The 20,523-nt window shown below is 41.6% G+C and overlaps 1 protein-coding gene across 19 annotated transcripts in view; it reads right to left on the bottom strand.

The window, feature by feature from the left end:
- Positions 1 to 7,324: 7,324 nt before the first annotated feature.
- The window catches only part of LOC113926582 (adenylate cyclase type 10-like), a 55,775-nt gene continuing 42,576 nt past the window's right edge, over positions 7,325 to 20,523 (bottom strand). For 7 of the 19 annotated variants that reach the window (XM_027601672.2, XM_027601676.2, XM_027601671.2 and 4 more), the window contains 9 exons: positions 15,136 to 15,308; positions 14,276 to 14,435; positions 12,111 to 12,315; positions 11,925 to 12,021; positions 11,319 to 11,437; positions 10,944 to 11,061; positions 10,343 to 10,541; positions 9,610 to 9,823; positions 8,917 to 9,108 (listed from right to left, as the gene is read on the bottom strand). In XM_027601672.2, coding sequence (XP_027457473.1) covers positions 9,044 to 9,108; positions 9,610 to 9,823; positions 10,343 to 10,541; positions 10,944 to 11,061; positions 11,319 to 11,437; positions 11,925 to 12,021; positions 12,111 to 12,315; positions 14,276 to 14,435; positions 15,136 to 15,308 — 1,350 coding nt within the window. In that variant the 3' untranslated portion in view covers positions 8,917 to 9,043. Of the gene's footprint in view, positions 9,109 to 9,609; positions 9,824 to 9,925; positions 10,542 to 10,943; positions 11,062 to 11,302; positions 12,022 to 12,110; positions 13,359 to 14,275; positions 14,436 to 15,135; positions 15,309 to 20,523 lie in introns of those variants that run through there. The other 12 variants (XR_003521365.2, XM_027601668.2, XM_027601669.2 and 9 more) reach the window with 12 other exon arrangements.

Consider the following 20,523-nt stretch of genomic DNA (forward strand, 5'->3'; position numbering starts at 1 on the left):
CTGGGACACGGGAGTGACTGCTTTTCTCCAGGGGCGCACTGAGGAGTGGGGCCCCAAGTTCTCAGCTCCTCCGGGCAGAGATTGGGAGGCCACCATTTTCACCCTGGTCCTCCAAAGCTGCACCAAGAGCTTGCAAGAAACAAAAGCTCCTGAGAGCAAACCCAAGCAGATTGCTTAGCCTGGACCGACAAGGGCGGGGCAATTCCGCCTCAGGCAAAGACATTTGGGAACCACGGCAACAGGCCCCTCCCCCAAAAGATCAGCACAAACAGCCAGCAAGTGAAGACCAAGTTTACCAATCAAGGAGAACGGGAGAACTCCAGCGCTAGGGGAATACTGCACATAGAATTCATGGCTTTTTTACCATGATTCATTAGTTTTTCAAAGTTAATTTTAACTGTTTTTTTTTGAATTTTTCTTTTTCCCTTTTTCAACTAACATCTTATCAATCCCTTTTTAAAAAAAACAATTTTTATTTTTCATTTTTAGAATATTTTATCCCTTCATAGTAGTTACCATTATTTTTGGCATATATATATATATATATATATGCTGTTCTCTCTTTAAAATTTTGAGATACAGTTTCTTCTAAAAGATCAAAATATACCCTAAATCACTAGTGTATGGCTTTGTTCTAGTCTCCTGCCTGAACACATTCTCTCCCTTTTCTTTTTACTTAAATCTTCTTTCCATTTTCAAACAACTTCTTATCAATTCCTTTTATAAAATCTTTTATAATTTTCATCTTTACAGTCATCTTCCATTCCTTCATTGTATCAACCTTTATTTTGTACATATATGTCTTTCTTCCTTTAAAATTTTAGGAGGCACTTTCCTCTAACAGACCAAAATACGCCCAAAATCTAGTGTGTGGCACTGATCTGTGCACTAGCCTGATCATATCTGATCACACTCTGTTTTTTTGTTCTGTTTTTGTTTGCTTTTATCTTTTTCTTTTTCTTCTTCTTCTTTTTTTCTCTTTCTCTTTTCTTTCTTTCCCTTTCTTTACCCCTGGTTTCAGGTCTTTTCTGATTTGTATAGAGTATATTTGCTGGGGACGTTGTTAACCTGTTAGCATTTTGTTCTCTCATTCATCTATTCTCCTTTGGACAAAATGACAAGACGAAAGAAATCTCCTCAGCAAAAAGAACAAGAGGTAGTACCGTCTGCCAGGGACCTACTCAGTATGGACATTAGTAAGATGTCGGACCTAGAGTTCAGAATCATGACTTTAAAGATACTAGCTGGGCTTGAAAAAAGCATGGAAGTTATTAGAGAAACCCTTTCTGGAGAAATAAAAGCACTAAAATCTAACCAAGTCGAAATCAAAAAGGCGATTAATGAGGTGCAATAAAAATATGGGGGCACTAACTGCGAGGATAAATGAGGCAGAAAAGAGAATCAGTGATATAGAAGGCCAAATGATGGAAAATAAAGAGGCTGAGAAAAAGAGAGAGAAACAACTACAGGATCACGAGGGCAGAATTTGAGAGATAAGCGATACGATAAGATGAAATAAGATTAGAATAATTGGGATCCCAGAAGAAGAAGAAAGAGAGAGAGGGGCAGAAGGTATATTGGAGCAAATTATAGCGGAGAACTTCCCTAATGTGGGGAAGGAAACAGGCATCAAAATCCAGGAGGCACAGAGAATCCCTCTCAAAATCAATAAAAATAGGTCAACACCCCGACATCTAATAGTAAAACTTACGAGTCTCAGAGACAAAGAGAAAATCCTGAAAGCAGCTCGGGAGAAGACATATGTAACCTACAATGGTAGAAACATTAGATTGGCAACAGACCTATCCACAGAGACCTGGCAGGCCAGAAAGGACTGGCATGATATCTTCAGAGCACTAAATGAGAAAAATATGCAGCCAAGAATACTATATCCAGCTAGGCTGTCATTGAAAATTGAAGGAGAGATAAAAAGCTTCCAGGACAAACAAAAACGAAAGGAATTTGCAAACACAAAACCAGCCCTACAAGAAATATTGAAAGAGGTCCTCTAAGCAAAGAGAGAGACTAAAAGCAGGATAGATCAGAAAGAACACAGACAAGATACAGTAACAGTCACCTTACAGGCAATACAATGGCACTAAATTCATATCTTTCAATAGTTACCCTGAATGTAAATGGGCTCAATGCCCCAATCAAAAGACACAGGCTATCAGAATGGATTAAAAAACAAGACCCATCGATATGCTGACTGCAAGAGACTCATTATAGACCCAAAGACACCGCCACATTGAAAGTGAGGGGGTGGAAAACCATTTACCATGCTAATGGACACCAAAAGAAAGCTGGGGTGGCAATCCTTATATCAGACAAATTAGAGTTTAAAACAAAGACTGTTATAAGAGATGAAGAAGGACACGATATCCTACTTAAAGGGTCTATCCAACAGGAAGATCTAACAATTGTAAATATCTAAATATGCCCCTAACATGGGAGCAGCCAATTCTATGAGGCAATTAATAACAAAAGCAAAGAAACACATTGACAACAATACAATAATAGTGGGGGACTTTAACACCCCCCTGACTGAAATGGACAGATCATCTAAGCAAAAGATCAACAAGGAAATAAAGACTTTAAATGACACACTGGACTAAATGGACTTCACAGACATATTCAGAACATTCCATCCCAAAGCAACGGAATACACATTCTTCCCTAGTGCCCATGGAACATTCTCCAGAACAGATCACATCCTAGGTCACAAATCAGGTCTCAACCAATACCAAAAGATTGGGATCATTCCCTGCATATTTTCAGACCACAATGCTTTGAAACTAGAACTCAATCACAAGAGGAAAGTCAGAAAGAACTCAAATACATGGAGGCTAAAGAGCATCCTACTCAAGAATGAATGGGTCAACCAGGAAATTAAAGAAGAATTAAAAAAAATTCATGGAAACCAATGAAAAGGAAAACACAACTGTTCAAATTCTTTGGGATACGGCAAAGGCAGTCCTGAGAGGAAAGTAGAGAGCAATACAAGCCTTTCTCAAGAAACGAGAAAGGTCTCAAATACACAACCTACCCCTACCCCTAAAGGAGCTGGAGAAAGAACAGCAAATAAAGCCTAAACCCAGCAGGAGAAGAGAAAGCATAAAGATCAGAGCAGAAATCAATGAAATAGAAACCAAAAGCACAGTAGAACAGATCAACGAAACTAGGAGCTGGTTCTTTGAAAGAATTAACAAGATTGATAAAGCCCTGGCCAGACTTATCCACAAGAAAAGAGAAATGACCCAAATCCACAAAATCATGAATGAAAGAGGAGAGATCACAACCAACACCAAAGAAATACAAACAATTATAAGAACATATTATGAGATACTCTATGCCAGCAAATCAGATAACCTGGAAGAAATGGGTGCATTCCTAGAGATGTATCAACTACCAAAATTGAACCAGGAAGAAATAGAAAACCTGAACAGACCTATAACCACGAAGGAAATTGAAGCAGTCATCAAAAATCTCCCAACAAACCAAAGCCCAGGGCCAGATGGCTTCCCAGGGGAATTCTATCAAACATTCAAAGAAGAATTAATACCTATTCTCCTGAAACTGTTCCAAAAAATAGAAATGGAAGGAAAACTTCCAAACTCAATTTATGAGGCCAGCATTACCTTGATCCCAAAACCAGACAAAGACCCCATCAGAAAGGAGAATTACAGACCAATATCCTTGATGAACATGGATGCAAAAATTCTCACCAAAATACTAGCCAATAGGATCCAACAGTCCATTAAAAGGATTATTCACCACGACCAAGTGGGATTTATCCCTGGGCTGGAAGGCTGGTTCAACATCCGCAAATCAATCAACGTGATACCATACATTAACAAAAGAAAGAACAAGAATCATATGATCCTCTCAATACATGCAGAAAAAGCATTTGACAATGTACAGCATCCTTTCTTGAGCAAAACTCTAGGGATAGAGGGTACATACCTCAATATCATAAAAGCCATCTATGAAAAACCGACAGCGAATATCATTCTCAATGGGGAAAAGCTGAGAGCTTTTCCCCTAAGGTCAGGAATGCGGCAGGGATGTCCACTCTCACCACTGCTATTCAACATAGTATTAGAAGGACTAGCCACAGCAATCAGAGACAACAAAAAGAAATCAAAGGCATCCAAATAGGGAAAGAGGAAGTCAAACTCTCCCTCTTTGCAGATGATATGATACTTTATGTGGAAAACCCAAAAGACTCCACCCCAAAACTGCTAGAACTCATAGAGGAATTCAGTCAAGTGGCAGGATATAAAATCAATGCACAGAAATCAGTGGCATTCCTATACGCCAACAACAAGACAGAAGAGAGACAAATGAAGGAGTCGATCCCATTTACAATTGCACCCAAAACCATAAGATACCTAGGAATAAATTTAACCAAAGAGGCAAAGGATCTGTACTCAGAAAACTATAAAACACTCATGAAAGAAATTGAAGACACAAAGAAATGGAAAAACGTTCCATGCTCACGGATTGGAAGAACAAACATTGTGAAGATGTCAGTGCTACCTAGAGCAATCTACACATTCAATACAATCCCCAACAAAATACCATCCACTTTTTTCAAAGAAATGGAATAAATAATCCTAAAATTTGTATGGAACCAGAAGAGACCCCAAATAGTCAGAGGAATATTGAAAAAGAAAAGCAAAGCTGGCGGCATCACAATTCCGGACTTCCAGCTCTATTACAAAGCTGTCATCATCAAAACAGTATGGTACTGGCACAAAGACAGACACATAGATCAACGGAACAGAATCGAGAGCCCAGAAAGGGACCCTCAACTCTATGGTCAACTCATCTTTGAGAAAGCAGGAAAGAATGTCCAGTGGAAAAGACAGTCTCTTCCACAAATGGGGTTGGGAAAATTGGACAGCCACATGCAGAAGAATGAAACTGGACCATTTCCTACAACACACACAAAAATAGCCTCCAAATGGTTGAAAGACCTAAACGTGAGACAGGAGTCCATCAAAATCGTAAAGGAGAACACAGGCAGCAACCTCTTCGACCTCAGCCGCAGCAACTTCTTCCTAGAAACATCGCCAAAGGCAAGGGAAGCAAGGGCAAAAATGAACTCTTGGGATTGCATCAAGATAAAAAGCTTTTGCACAGCAAAAGAAACAGTCCACAAAACCAAAAGACAACCGACAGAATGGGAGAAAATATTTGCAAATGACATATCAGATAAAGGGCTAGTATCCAAAATCTATAAAGAACTTATCAAACTCAACACCCAAAGAACAAATACTCCAATCAAGAAATGGGCAGAAGACATGAACAGACAGTTTTCCAAAGAAGACATCCAAATGGCCAACAGACACATGAAAAAGTGCTCAACATCGCTCGGCATCAGGGAAATCCAAATCAAAACCTTAATGAGATACCACCTCAAACCCATCAGAATGGCTAAAATTAAAAAGTCAGGAAACGACAGATGTTGGTGGAGATGTGGAGAAAGGGGAACCCTCCTACACTGTTGGTGGGAATGCAAGCTGGTGCAACCACTCTGGACAACAGTATGGAGGTTCCTCAAACAGTTGAAAATAGAGCTACCATATGATCCAGCAATTGTACTACTGGGTATTTACCCCAAAGATACAAATGTAGGCATCCGAAGGGGTACGTGCACCCCAACGTTTATAGCAGCAATGTCCACAATAGCCAAACTGTGGAAAGAGCCAAGATGTCCATCGACAGATGAATGGATAAAGAAGAGGTGGTATATATACACAATGGAATATTATGCAGCCATGAAAACGAATGAGATCTTGCCATTTGCAACGACGTGGATGGAACTGGAGGGTGTTATGCTGAGTGAAATAAGTCAATCAGAGAAAGACATGTATCATATGACCTCACTGATATGAGGAATTCTTTTTTTTAATAATTTTTTATTGTTATGTTAATCACCATACATTACATCATTAGTTTTTGATGTAGTGTTCCATGATTCATTGTTTGTGCATAACACCCAGTGCTCCACGCAGAATGTGCCCTCTTTAATACCCATCACCAGGGCTAACCCATCCCCCCACCCCCGTCCCCTCTACAACCCCCAGTTTGTTTTTCAGAGTCCATCGTCTCTCAGGGTTCATCTCTCCTTCCGACTTACTCCCCTTCATTCTTCCCCTCCTGCTATCTTCTTTTTTTTTTCTTAACATATATTGCATTGTTTCAGAAGTACAGATCTGTGATTCAACAGTCTTGCACAATTCACAGCGCTCACCATAGCACATACCCTCCCCAATGTCTATCACCCAGCCACCCAATCCCTCCCACCCCCCACCACTCCAGCAACCCTCAGTTTGTTTCTGAGATTAAGAATTCCTCATATCAGTGAGGTCATATGATACATGTCTTTCTCTGATTGACTTATTTCACTCAGCATAACACCTGATATGAGGAATTGAGGAGGGTATGTGCTATGGTGAGCGCTGTGAATTGTGCAAGACTGTTGAATCACAGAACTGTACTTCTGAAGAATGAAGGAGAGTAAGTCAGAGGGGGAGACGAACTATGAGAGACAATGGACTCTGAAAAACAAACTGAGGGTTCTAGAGGGGAGGGGGGTGGGGGGATGGGTTAGCGTGGTGATGGGTATTAAAGTGGGCACGTTCTGCGTGGAGTACTGGGTGTTATGCAGAAACAATCATGGAACACTACATCAAAAACTAATGATGTAATGTATGGTGATTAATATAACATTAAAAAAATTAAAAAAAAAAAGAGAGAGTGCATGGTGGGGGAGAGGGGGGTGGTGAAGTGGGGGAGACAGAATCCTAAGCAGACTCTGCACCAAGCCCAGGGCAGACACAAGGTTGGATCCCACGACCCTGAGATCATGACCCCAAGATCACAACCTAAGCTGAAATCAAGAGTTGGACACCCAACCGACTGAGCCATTCAGGCGTCCCAACTGATAAACATTTTAAAAGATACTTGAGTACATGGAAAGTTGTATTGTTTTAATTAGGAAATGCAGGGCTGGGAAGACACTGATTTTCTCTTAATCTAAAAATAGCATGTAATTTCAACTTTTTAAGGAGCATATGTTTATGTGGTTCCTTACTTGGATGTTTATATAGTTCCTTTCATTTTTCCCTTTTAGACAAGTTCATTATTCTGATATTTGTGTAGAAAAGTAAAATTGTAAGTATGGTAAAAAAAATGTCTGAAAAATAAGAGAAACAGGTCTGTAAAAACAAGAGAAAGGTATGAGACTTGCTTACCTAGGTATGAGAATAAATATAAAGCTGCAGAAGAAGAATGCTTCTAAATAAAAGAATGATAGATAGGAAGCACAATAGAAGAGATTAAAAAATACAGGAATAGATCTAGGTAACTAAGCAAATTTAATGTACTCTATGTTTTCAAATTGGTGGACAAAATTTAGTAAATCACATAGGGATAACTTCAGTAATACACTTCAAATTTCAATAAAACTTCAACCTGAATTTCAAATAAAAAATATAAAAATTAAATTGATAATGATAGTTAATACTTATTGAGTGCTTATTAGGTAAGCGCACAATACAGGTACTGTTCTAAGTGTTTTATATTTATTTTATCTGCACAATGATGTTCTTTTACTCTGTTTTTATCCTCATTTACAGAAAGGGAAACTGAAGCATAAAGAAGATGAATTATATGCTAAAAGTAACACAGCTAATAAGTAGCAGAGTTAGAATTTGAACCCCCAGCCATCTGGCTCCAGAGTCCTTGCTCTTTAGCACTAGTCTGTATTGCATCTCAGAAATTTAAAGGAGTGGAGGAGGAAGAGAGGAGGGAAGTGGGTGAGAAGGACAAAGGAAGAAGGGGGTAGGAGATAGAGGAATGGAAGGGGGAGTAGGGTGGGAGTAAAGGGAGAGGAGGGAGGGTAACAAAAGGACAGGGCAGGGGGAGGGAGAGTGGGAATGGAATATACGGACCACACAGCATGATTAAAAAGGCAAGTAGCCGGCTCATTTTCCCAAACACCTCCCTGCCTGTCCTTAAAGTTCTGATCATGGTCATTTGAACAGTATATTGAAGATTGGGTACAGGATAGCTTACCATAGCCTAGGTCCCATGAAAGCCTTTATAGCCTAGTGCAAAACTCTGGAATCAAATCTGAGTTAGAATTCCAGCTCCACCATTTTGTGGCTATGTTTCCTGGATTAAGACCTTTCTAAGCTTCAGTTTCTTCATCTGTAATATGGGATAATAAAAGTACTTGCTTCACAGAGTTGATAAAAGGATTTAAAGAATGTATTTCAAGCACTTAGTGCCTGGCACAGAGTAAGTGAACAATACATGGTAGCTCTTGTAACATTAATTAACAGACTCTATGGACACTAGATGATTGAGTTATAAAGTGTAAAAAAAATCAGTGGGAAGATCAGGCTCTGGGTAAGAAAGGCCATCAAACAGATAAAAAGTCAGAGGTGGCGGCTCTAGGAAGGGAGAATAAAAAGACAGCTAGAGTCATACACACCTTGGCAATTTTGGCTTCATGTGGGCATCCCCAAGTCATACAGTGCAAAAGAAAAATGGATTCCCACAGCACTGTGTCCCTTTCAAAAGATTCCTTGACTTCTTATGAGCCCATTACCAAGACATCATCAAAGAGATTACCAAGAGATCTGTGCCAAGAGATCATCAAAGTAGTCATATTGCCGGCTTTCTGTAAGTAGCCACTACCTCTGTATTAGGGCTGTGTTTTCTATCTGCTAATGGATGTTGCCTTACATAAGAAGCAATCAGTTCATTTCAAAGCCTCCCAGGCCTCCAGTCTACTGCTGGTTCTAATTTCTGCCTCAGTTGTGCCAATGACTGTTAAGAGTTAAGAAAGATCTAAGTTTCATGCTTCAGAAACATAGGCTTTTATTTTGACAAAGCTATAGATAGTGGTGACTGTAAAAGGCTAGTATATTAAATATGTACACTATACAGTATCTTAGAAAGGAGAACTTGCATCATTTCTTTGTGCTATATACAACAAGAGAACCATGGTCCCTTCAGATGATTTTCTTTAACATATACATTCTTTAATTTCTTCATCCTTATCCTCCTTGACATCAGCCACTCTGTCAAATCCTGAAAACAGGAACATAAAGATCACAAACCTCAAAGAATGTCCTCAGCAATTACAAATCTAACTCATGGCCCTAGAAAAGGAGGAGATTTGGTGGGCCCCGGGGCAAGGAACTATATTCTTTCCTCTTTTTCTTGTCATTTACCTTCATAGACATTACACTGTGGATTCTAAGGCCTTCTTTCTCCCTTAGTGACCGTCCAGCTACTCCACAGAAACAATCTGGTTGTTTAAGCTGGGACCAAAGAGGAACTTTCTATGCCTACGGGTCACAGATGCTGGAACAAAGGGCTGAGAGCAGGGGTCATACTGTTTAATAATAAAAGGGCCCTGTCTGTCTGGGCTGGGTCTGGTGCTAGTGAGAGGATGATAATTATCTGCGGAGCAAGGACTAACTCCTTTTAGCTATGCGTCCCTTCTTTCTTTGGAGCAGCCTCTGACTGTAAGAATCCGAGCCTGTTTGCGACATCGCTCAGACAAGGGTTCCAGGAACGAATGCTTACTCTCTATTCCTAAATTTCTTCCAAAGGAATTGTTTTCCTCCAGGAATTCTCCCTCTGTCCAAATCCTGGTGAAGCAGGTGTCAAAAGGTCTGACAATGTTAGTCGAGGACATGGATTCTCTCTTTCCATATCTCATTACAGAGGCTTTAAGTTCAGAGACCCACTGGTGATAGACGGGGCAGGTTACACATCGAGAGAAGAACTCCTCACAGTACTGAAAAGAGAGGAAAGTCCGTGAGCTCAAGGATGAATACTTTCTTCCTCCACTCCACTCCACCCCACCAGGTCTACGACAGTGCCCACTCAGCATACTCACTCAGGGCTCAGGGGGCAGGGAGGAGTGACTCATAGCAAAGCAGGCCCAGAGAGTTGGCTTTGAGCTACAGGGGAACTGGAATGCCTTAGACGCAGAAGGCAGGGCTGCAGGGACAGGTGTCAAACTGGATCCACTGAGAAGGGCTAAATGTTAACATTTTAACAGTATTGGGTGGTAGCTGTGCAAAAGAAAGTCAGGGAATCCAGCCCTGGCCTACATGCAAGAATACCTGGGAGGGTACATGAGATAAGTGGAAAGACTTGCCAGGTGGAGAAAAAAAAAAGGGGTTTGGTCGGGGGGAAAGAGAGACAGAGGCAGCAAGGAAAAGAGTAAGGGAGAGATGCAGGCAGCAGGAAGAGTACCGCAGATCAAACTAGAACTTAGGTGTCAGGTGAAGGACAGGAGAGAAGTGGGTACCTTGAGGGTTTGGCTGCGGGTCTCTGGGGGAGTATGCATGAAGACACCCTCTGGCATTTTTTGTAACATTAGCACATGGCACTCCAGGAATCGGACAAAGCCATGTGAACCAAATAGTGAAGCATTGGTTCTTTTCACCAACTGGCGAGCCTTGGAGAAGTGGTGCTCAAACAGATTCCACTGGGAGTCCTGGGCAAACCTGGAGGGAAGAATCTCAGCTCCATCCCCCGCTTCACGACCACGGCTCTTTCACACAGCCATCACTTCTTTAAGGCTCTAAGACCTCCTGGGCAGTCAGAACTGTGATGCTGGCCAGTGGCCAAGGCTACTAACTCATGTGAAGGAGACTGAAATGGAGACCATGGATTATCCAGCACTTAAATGTAACCTTAAACTTAACCTTCAACCTATAGGCCCAAACCTGCTCAGGGATAAAAAGAACCCTTCTAATATGATGGGAGGGATGGGAGGTAAAGGTCTTTAGAAAGAGATGCAGAATAGCCCTGCCTGGATGGGTAAAAGGCAGTAGCTTAAACGACCCCATGGTGTCCTTAAGTTTCTACCCTTTCCCACCGAGTAAGAGTCTGGTACCCCACATTACCACATGGCCAGAGATGAGTGGACCCCCAGCATGACATTACTCTGAGAGTTTAGAATGCAGCTGTGCTCACAGTGTTGAATGAAATGCAGACATTCGCCAAAGGACCGACATAGCAATCCTGTGGGTAGAGAAGGTAACCAGGCTAGGATCAGTTGTCAGTGTAGGAACTGGTATAGAAGGTGTGTGGTACAGGGGAGCAGACAACATCTGAAATGCAGACACCCTGAGTCACATATGTGATTCTTAGACTTTAAGAAATCAGGGGCTAGGATCAGGGACCATGCCCAAGGGACAGGCTCATGACTACCTGTGTTCCAAACACAGGGCCCTATCTGAACCCTTCAGGAGTATAGCAGAGCCCTGCACAAAATTTACCTTTTCCGTAAAGCAGCAGATCTAAGCAAGCAGAATAGAAGCAGGCCAAGCCAAGGACATCATGACCCTGGGAAATGAGCGCCCACTGACTCTCCAGCACATGGACACATAGATCAAATCTGCCAAGAGACAGAGCCACTGGGACCAGCTAGGGCGTGGGGAGGATGGTAGAGGAGAGGAGGGGATCTTACATCTCCAAAGTAGCCTAACACCCCCTAGATCTTCTTGCCTTAGCTCTATTTATATAGAAAGTATCTGTGCCTGCAGTCAGACCTGCCTCTAAGCAAAGGAAGTAGGAAAATGCCTGAGCCAGTTTCAGGTTCTTTCTTGAGCTACTGCAATTACCTACCCCCTGCAGAGAAATGAAGCAGAGGAGAGAAGGAGGAGAAGGGGGAGAAAGTGGGGAAGGGGAGGAGGAGGAGGAGTATGCATTTCCACTCCCAAAACCCACACTTAAAGACAATGCTTCCTGGAATGACTAGAGAAGAGACAGCCTTGGCTGTAAGAAATGGAATAGCATCTCCCTCTCCATTTCAAACTTCTTTGGGAGACCATACCCTCCCCTCTTAGACAACAAATACAAATGGCAGAAAATGATCTTAATACTTCTTCTTCAGAAAAGCAGATCTGAAAAGAACTGAGAGAACCAGATTCTCCAGAGCTGGTTTCTTGAGGTGTCTGCATATCTCATGAGCTTGAAAACCTAAGGAGGTCAAAGAGCATTGTGTGAGGCCTAGTGGTGAACTTGGCTTCTCTAAAAGCCCTAGGCCCACCAGCTCCAAGCCCCATTACCCAGCCTGATGGAGAAGTCAAGATGGCCAAGGCAGAGCTTGGTGTAGGCCAAGGCCTGCATGAGCTGCGCTGTGGCCAATAATCCCTCCCTGGAGAACCAACATAGGCTGCTTTTCTGAATGGCCATCTGCTCACACTGCAGCCACCTGTCTCTGTCACCCATATTCTGGGAGAACTGGGATACAGCCACATAGGTAGAGACAACCTGTGGGGCAACAAACATGGGGCAAAATATTCTGACTGTACATTCACGTTACACTTCCATCTTGTCCCTTTCCTGCATAAGAGCCCACTATGGTGTCTTGTTGCCCACCTGACCAGGGATTGCTGGCATCCCTATCACTCTCCCTGACTCCTGCTATGAAAACACACTCCTTGTTGCCCCCACACTTCTAATTTGATCATTTCCACTGCCTGATCTTTAAACAAAATATTTTCTCTACCTGCCCTTCTTGTTCTCCAATCCCAGACTTCCAATTCAAGACACTGGCCAAACTGTACTTCTATGTTTTCTCTAATGAAGGCCTCTGATACTTGTTCCTTAGAACTCTTCAGAACTGCTGCCTAGATGTCTGCTATAAGTATGTGCACATTTGACATCATTGATGACTCTCTTCTTGAGACACTGTCTTCACTAGGTTTTGAGGACATTATACTCTCTTGGCAACTGCTCAGTTTCTTTTGCTGATTTCTCCTTATGACCCTGACCTCTTAACACTGGAGCTGTTAACTCAGTCCTTGGACCTTTTCTCATTCCCTTGGAGAGGTCATCTAGTTTCATGGCTTTAGATACCATTTACACACTGATGACCCCTGTATTTCTATTTCCAGCCCAGACTTCTCCTATGCACCCCACATTCCTATATTCAGCTGCCAACCTAACATCTCCATCTAGATGTCTAATAGGCATCTCAAATTAAACATGTCTAAAACCTGGCTTCAGTCTTCCCCCCAAATCTGTTTCTTGTGCATACTGCCCCATCCCAATTAAGAGCATCTCTATCTGTATAGAAGTCCAGGTTGCAAATCTTAGGATTATCCTTGACGCTTTTTTCTCTCCCATGCCAGAAATGATCCATTTGGTGAATCCTGTTGGTTCTCGCTTGACAGAGGACCACTCCTTCTGCTTCCTCTGCCATAATTCAAGCCAACTATCTCTTGCCTGTATTGCTGGGATAGTCTAACTTGCCTCCCTGCTTCCTCTCTTGCCTCCTTCAGTTGATTCTCAATACAGCAGACAGAATGATCCTATTAAAATATAAGTAGACTCTGTCACTCCTCTTCTCAGAACCTACCACTTGCTTCTCATCTTATGTAGAGTAAAAGTCCAAACCCATAGAGTGGCCCACAAGGCTACGTCATCTGCCATCCACCCTCTCCTGGCTCTCTGACTCACCTCCTGATTCTGTCTCCTCCCCTCTAGTCACGCTGGCCTCCTCACTGTTTCTCAAACACGGACAGCATGCCTTGTGCACCACGGTGCCTTCTACCTGTTCACTTTTCTCCCTGATAGCCATATGGCTTCCTTTCTCACCTCCTTCAGATATTTCCCAGATGTCACCTGCTTGTTGAGGCTTTCCTTGCCATCTTGTTTAAAACTGCACCCCATCCCCCAGCTCCCAGAACCCCATGGCCCCTTGCCTCCACTTAAATTTTTCTCCACTGCACTTATTATCAACTAACATTCCATATATTTCACTGATCTACTGTTTGTTTCCCTGGAACCAAGATCAGTGCCTGGCACATAATGGGTATTCATCAAATATTTATTGAACAGATGCATAAAAAAGACAGACAGATGGACACTAAAATTAGGAAGATATTGCCCTTCTTTTTTCCTAAGTCAGCAATTCAAGTCCTTTTTTAGCTTACGGACTCCTTTGAGAATCTGATGAAAGCTATGACCTGTTCCCTACCTCCCTCCACTCATCAAGTGTTCTTTTGAATATACACACCAAAGCTGACGTTCAGTTTAGGGAACTCACAGGCAGCCACACCCGAAAACCCATCTAAAAACTGCAATATGAGAAATGCTGCTCAAACATATGATCAGTGTGTCTCATAGAGTCTGGGTTATTGTGGAGTCATGCTAAACCCAGGAATCTCTCTCCTTAGCATTTTAGGTTTCCGAGTGAGGTCTGGAGGGAAAGCAAGGACTTGCTTACCTGGGCTTCATTTGCAAACTCCTCAGCAGAATTCTTCTGCATGAGAGTGGCAAGGCAGGCAAACCTGCGGCTGCTGGCTGTGGTGTCCAGGTTATAGAGCTGCCAGAGCAGGGAGAGGCAGTGGACCCGCTGCTGCAGGACTGCCAGCTTCTTCTTACTGCTGTGAAGCACAGAGCGCTTAGCATGCCCTTAGTCTGCACCACTGCCCCACTGTCCCTCACCACAAAAATCCAAATCTATTCATCAGAGGGCCATCTATAGACTTTCAAACTCAGACATGTTCCTGGGATCCCTATAGGCCTTTTTAAATCATCCCTTTTTTTTTTTTAAATAGGCCCAGCGTGGGACTTGAACTTGTATCCCTGTGATTAAGTCTTGTGCTCTTACTGACTGAGCCAGCCAGGCATCCCAAATCATCCCTCTTGATTGAAAAATTTCAAATAAGTGTTTTTAAAAGGTTCATTCTTTGAATTGCTATTTTGAATATATTTCCTATAAATTATTATAGCTCAATAATTGGGGTAGCGATTTAATACTATGTATATCAGAAATAATATTGATACATATATGTATATATGTGTACACATGTATACACACATACATATGTGTATCTTGATTTGAAAGAGACAGAGTAATATGTATCTTTATTTGAAAAATACAGAGTAACACCATACTTCAAAAACAAAAGAAGTCCTCACTCTGCTACATTTCATTGGCTCAGAGAGTAAGGTAGAGGAACTGGAAGTGCTATAGGCTTGAAAGAGGAGTCTTAGGTCAATAGAGGCAACACTCCAGGCCCAGTCCTAGTTTAGTTCTCTGTGGTCCTAAATGAACCGGGATGACTTGGCTAGGCTCCTCACTTCTCACTAGGGTTGTTTGGAGGTTGGCTTAGGGAACAGGAACGCCAGTATTTTTCCAGGAATGTTTGAAAAAAGACACCAAACCAAGTCCAAGGGAAATTCCTTTTCAGCAGTCGAAGGGCTTGCCTGGCCAATTTTTTGGCCAACGTGATCTGTCCCATGTTGAAACAGACCTGGAGATGGGAAAATGAGAAACAGTAATGTAAATGTGGGAAGAGTACTACAGATGAGGCTCTGGTCATTTGAGGCTAGTACTTGGGCTGCTGAGGCGCTAGAGTGAGAGCTGCAGCAGGGCCTGGACATACTAACGAGCACCAGCAGGGCCATGTGCAGGTAAAGGGAAGAGAAAATAGGATTGTGGAGAAAACACCCTTTTTTCCCATCTCCCACATGTTTGTCAGTGGGAAGGCTGTGATTTGGAAAGTGATGCTGCTGGGCTGAGATGAGACTGTCATGCAGCAGAGACTCAAATGTTTCAGATGCCACTGAAAGGATCTGAAATGTCACCAAACCCCTTATCTGTCTTCCTTAAATAGGTTATGCTGCCACTGTGCATGTGGGGGTAGGAGTTGAAGAACTACCCTGAGGTTATCATATCATTTATGTTTTAACACTAAATCCTCCAAGAAAGTGATAAAGTCTGGTGATTCAAGAACAATCTTGGGAAGACTGCACAATAATTTCTTCTTATAAAGGGAAAGAAATAATTATTTAACCTTACTCAAAGACCTCTGGATTGAAACGCAGACAATACAATACTATGGAAAACTCTAATATTCTCTTTGGCATTCAAAGGTATTATACACATCAGGTTTACACTCCTAGCCAGATTATCTTAAGGTTTACATTGAAATTAGTTTTTAATTTTTTAAAATTTTAAAGCTCAGATCTCTAACAAAATTTCCCCCATGGTTTTATGGACTCATTACGTATAAATTGATAATTATTCCAACACATTTGTTCTGTTGATTTAAAAGTAGTGAGACTGGGAAAACCTGCTGAGCTGTCGGGAGTTTTGTTTTTTTTTTAAATAATTTTTTATTGTTATGTTAATCACCATACATTACATCATTAGTTTTTGATGTAGTGTTCCATGATTCATTGTTTGTGCATAACACCCAGTGCTCCATGCAGAATGTGCCCTCTTTAATACCCATCACCAGGCTAACCCATCCACTCACCCCCCTCCCCTCTAGAACCCTCAGTTTGTTTTTCAGAGTCCATCGTCTCTAATGATTCGTCTCCACCTCCGAGTTAATCCCCTTCATTCTTCCCCTCCTGCTATCTTCTTCTTCTTTTTTTTTTTTTTAACATATATTGCATTATTTGTTTCAGAAGTACAGATCCGTGATTCATTAGTCTTGTACAATTCACAGTGCTCACCATAGCACATACCCTCCCCAATGTCTATCACACAGCCACCCCATCCCTCCCACTCCCCACCACTCCAGCAACCCTCAATCTGTTTCCTGAGATTAAGTACTCCTCATATCAGTGAGGTCTATGATACATGTCTTTCTCTGATTGACTTATTTCACTCAGCATAACACCCTCCAGTTCCATCCACGTCGTTGCAAATGGCAAGATCTCATTCCTTTTGATGGCTGCATAATATTCCACTGTGTATATATACCACCTCTTCTTTATCCATTCATCTGTCGATGGACATCTTGGCTCTTTCCACAGTTTGGCTATTGTGGACATTGCTCCTATAAACATCGGGGTGCACGTACCCCTTTGGATACCTACATTTGTATCTTTGGGGTAAATACCCAGTAGTGCAATTGCTGGATTGTATGGTAGCTCTATTTTCAACTGTTTGAGGAACCTCCATACTGTTTTCCAGAGTGGTTGCACCAGCTTGCATTCCCACCAACAGTGTAGGAGGGTTCCCCTTTCTCCACATCCCCGCCAACATCTGTTGTTTCCTGACTTGTTAATTTTAGCCATTCTCACGGATGTGAGGTGGTATCTCATTGAGGTTTTGATTTGGATTTCCCTGATGCCGAGTGATGTTGAGCACTTTTTCATGTGTCTGTTGGCCATTGGGATGTTTTCTTTGGAAAACTGTCTGTTCATGTCTTCTGCCCATTTCTTATTGGAGTATTTGTTCTTTGGGCGTTGAGTTTGATAAGTTCTTTATAGATTTTGGATACCAGCCCTTTATCTGCTATGTCATTTGCAAATACTTTCTCCCATTCTGTCGGTTGTCTTTTGGTTTTGTGGACTGTTTCTTTTGCTGTGCAAAAGCTTTTGATCTTGATGCAATCCCAAGAGTTCATTTTTGCCCTTGCTTCCCTTGCCTTTGGCGAGGTTTCTAGGAAGAAGTTGCTGCGGCTGAGGTCGAAGAGGTTGCTGCCTGTGTTCTCCTTTAGGATTTTGATGGACTCCTGTCTCACGTTTAGGTCTTTCAACCATTTGGAGTCTTTTTTTGTGTATGCTGTAAGGAAATGGTCCAGTTTCATTCTTCTGCATGTGGCTGTCCAATTTTCCCAACCCCATTTGTGGAAGAGACTTTTTTCCATTGGACATTCTTTCCTGCTTTGTCAAAGATGAGTTGACCATAGAGTTGAGGGTCCATTTCTGGGCTCTCTATTCTGTTCCATTGATCTATGTGTCTGTTTTTGTGCCAGTACCATACTGTTTTGATGATGACAGCTTTGTAATAGAGCTGGAAGTCTGGAATTGTGATGCCGCCAGATTTACTTTTCTTTTTCAATATTCCTTTGGCTATTTGGGGTCTCTTCTGGTTCCATACAAATTTTAGGATTATTTGTTCCATTTCTTTGAAAAAGGTGGATGGTATTTTGATGGGGATTGCATTGAATGTGTAGATTGCTCTAGGTAGCACTGACATCTTCACAATGCTTGTTCTTCTAATCCATGAGCATGGAACGTTTTTCCATTTCTTTGTGTCTTCTTCAATTTCTTTCATGAGTATTTTATAGTTTTCTGAGTACAGATCCTTTGCCTCTTTGGTTAAATTTATTCCTAGGTATCTTATGGTTTTGGGTGCAATTGTAAATGGGATCGACTCCTTCATTTGTCTCTCTTCTGTCTTGTTGTTGGCGTATAGAAATGCCACTGATTTCTGTGCATTGATTTTATATCCTGCCACTTGACTGAATGCCTCTATGAGTTCTAGCAGTTTTGGGGTGGAGTCTTTTGGGTTTTCCACATACAGTATCATATCATCTGCAAAGAGGGAGAGTTTGACTTCCTCTTTCCCTATTTGGATGCCTTTGATTTCTTTTTGTTATCTGATTGCTTTGGCGAGTCCTTCTAATACTATGTTGAATAGCAGTGGTGAGAGTGGACATCCCTGCCTCATTCCTGACCTGAGGGGAAAAGCTCTCAGCTTTTCCCCATTGAGAATGATATTCGCTGTAGGTTTTTCATAGATGGCTTTTAAGATATTGAGGTATGTACCCTCTATCCCTATACTCTGAAGAGTTTTGCTCAAGAAAGGATGCTGTACTTTGTCAAATGCTTTTTCTGCATGTATTGAGAGGATCATATGATTCTTGTTCTTTCTTTTGTTAATGTATGGTATCACGTTGATTGATTTGCGGATGTTGAACCAGCCTTCCAGCCCAGGGATAAATCCCACTTGGTCGTGGTGAATAATCCTTTTAATGGACTGTTGGATCCTATTGGCTAGTATTTTGGTGAGAATTTTTGCATCCATGTTCATCAAGGATATTGGTCTGTAATTCTCCTTTCTGATGGGGTCTTTGTCTGGTTTGGGGATCAAGGTAATGCTGGCCTCATAAAATGAGTTTGGAAGTTTTCCTTCCACTTCTATTTTTTGGAAAAGTTTCAGGAGAATAGGTATTAATTCTTTGAATGACTGATAGAATTCCCCTGGGAAGCCATCTGGCCCTGGGCTTTGGTTTGTTGGGAGATTTTTGATAACTGCTTCAATTTCCTTAGTGGTTATAGGTCTGTTCAGGTTTTCTATTTCTTCCTGGTTCAATTTTGGTAATTGACACATCTCTAGGAATGCACCCATTTCTTCCAGGTTATCTAATTTGCTGGCATAGAGTTGCTCATAATATGTTCTTATAATTGTTTGTATTTCTTTGGTGTTGGTTGTGATCTCTCCTCTTTCATTCATGATTTTGTTGATTTGGGTCATTTCTCTTTTCTTGTGGATAAGTTTGGCCAGGGGTTTATTCATCTTGTTAATTTTTTCAAAGAACCAGCTCCTAGTTTCGTTGATCTGTTCTACTGTTCTTTTGGTTTCTAGTTCATTGATTTCTGCTCTGATCTTTATTATTTCTCTTCCCCTGCTGGCTTTAGGCTTTATTTGCTGTTCTTTCTCCAGCTCCTTTAGGGTAGGGGTATGTTGTGTATTTGAGACTTTCTTGTTTCTTGAGAAAGGCTTGTATTGCTCTCTACTTTCCTCTCAGGACTGCCTTTGCCATATCCCAAAATTTTGGAACAGTTGTGTTTTCTTTTTCATTGGTTTCCATGAATTTTTTTAATTCTTCTTTAATTTCCTGGTTGACCCATTCATTCTTGAGTAGGATGCTCTTTAGCCTCCATGTATTTGAGTTCCTTCCGACTTTCCTCTTGTGACTGAGTTCTAGTTTCAAAGCATTGTGGTCTGAAAATATGCAGGGAATGATCCCAATCTTTTGGTATTGGTTGAGACCTGATTTGTGACCTAGGATGTGATCAATTCTGGAGAATGTTCCATGGGCACTAGGGAAGAATGTGTATTCCATTCCTTTGGGATGGAATGTTCTGAATATGTCTGTGAAATCCATTTGGTCCAGTGTGTCATTTAAAGTCTTTATTTCCTTGTTGATCTTTTGCTTAGATGATCTGTCCATTTCAGTCAGGGGGGTGTTAAAGTCCCCCACTATTGTTGTATTGTTGTCAATGTCTTTCTTTGCTTTTGTTATTAATTGCCTCATAGAATTGGCTGCTCCCATGTTCGGGGCATAGATATTTACAATTGTTAGATCTTCCTGTTGGATAGACCCTTTAAGTAGGATATCGTGTCCTTCTTCATCTCTTATTACAGTCTTTGTTTTAAACTCTAATTTGTCTGATATAAGGATTGCCACCCCAGCTTTCTTTTGGTGTCCATTAGCATGGTAATGCAGTGTCTTTGGGGGTGTCTTTGGGTCTAAAATGAGTCTCTTGCAGACAGCATATTGGTGGGTCTTGTTTTTTAATCCAATCCGATAGCCTGTGTCTTTTGATTGGGGCATTTAGCCCATTTACATTCATGGTAACTATGGAAAGGTAGGAATTTAGTGCCATTGTATTGCCTGTAAGGTGACTGTTACTGTAGATTGTCTGTGTTCCTTTCTGATCCATGCTGCTTTTAGGCTCTCTCTTTGCTCAGAGGAGCACTTTCAATATTTTTTGGAGGGC

Source organism: Zalophus californianus, chromosome 7 (assembly GCF_009762305.2).
Source record: "Zalophus californianus isolate mZalCal1 chromosome 7, mZalCal1.pri.v2, whole genome shotgun sequence".
Classification (NCBI taxonomy): domain Eukaryota; kingdom Metazoa; phylum Chordata; class Mammalia; order Carnivora; family Otariidae; genus Zalophus; species Zalophus californianus.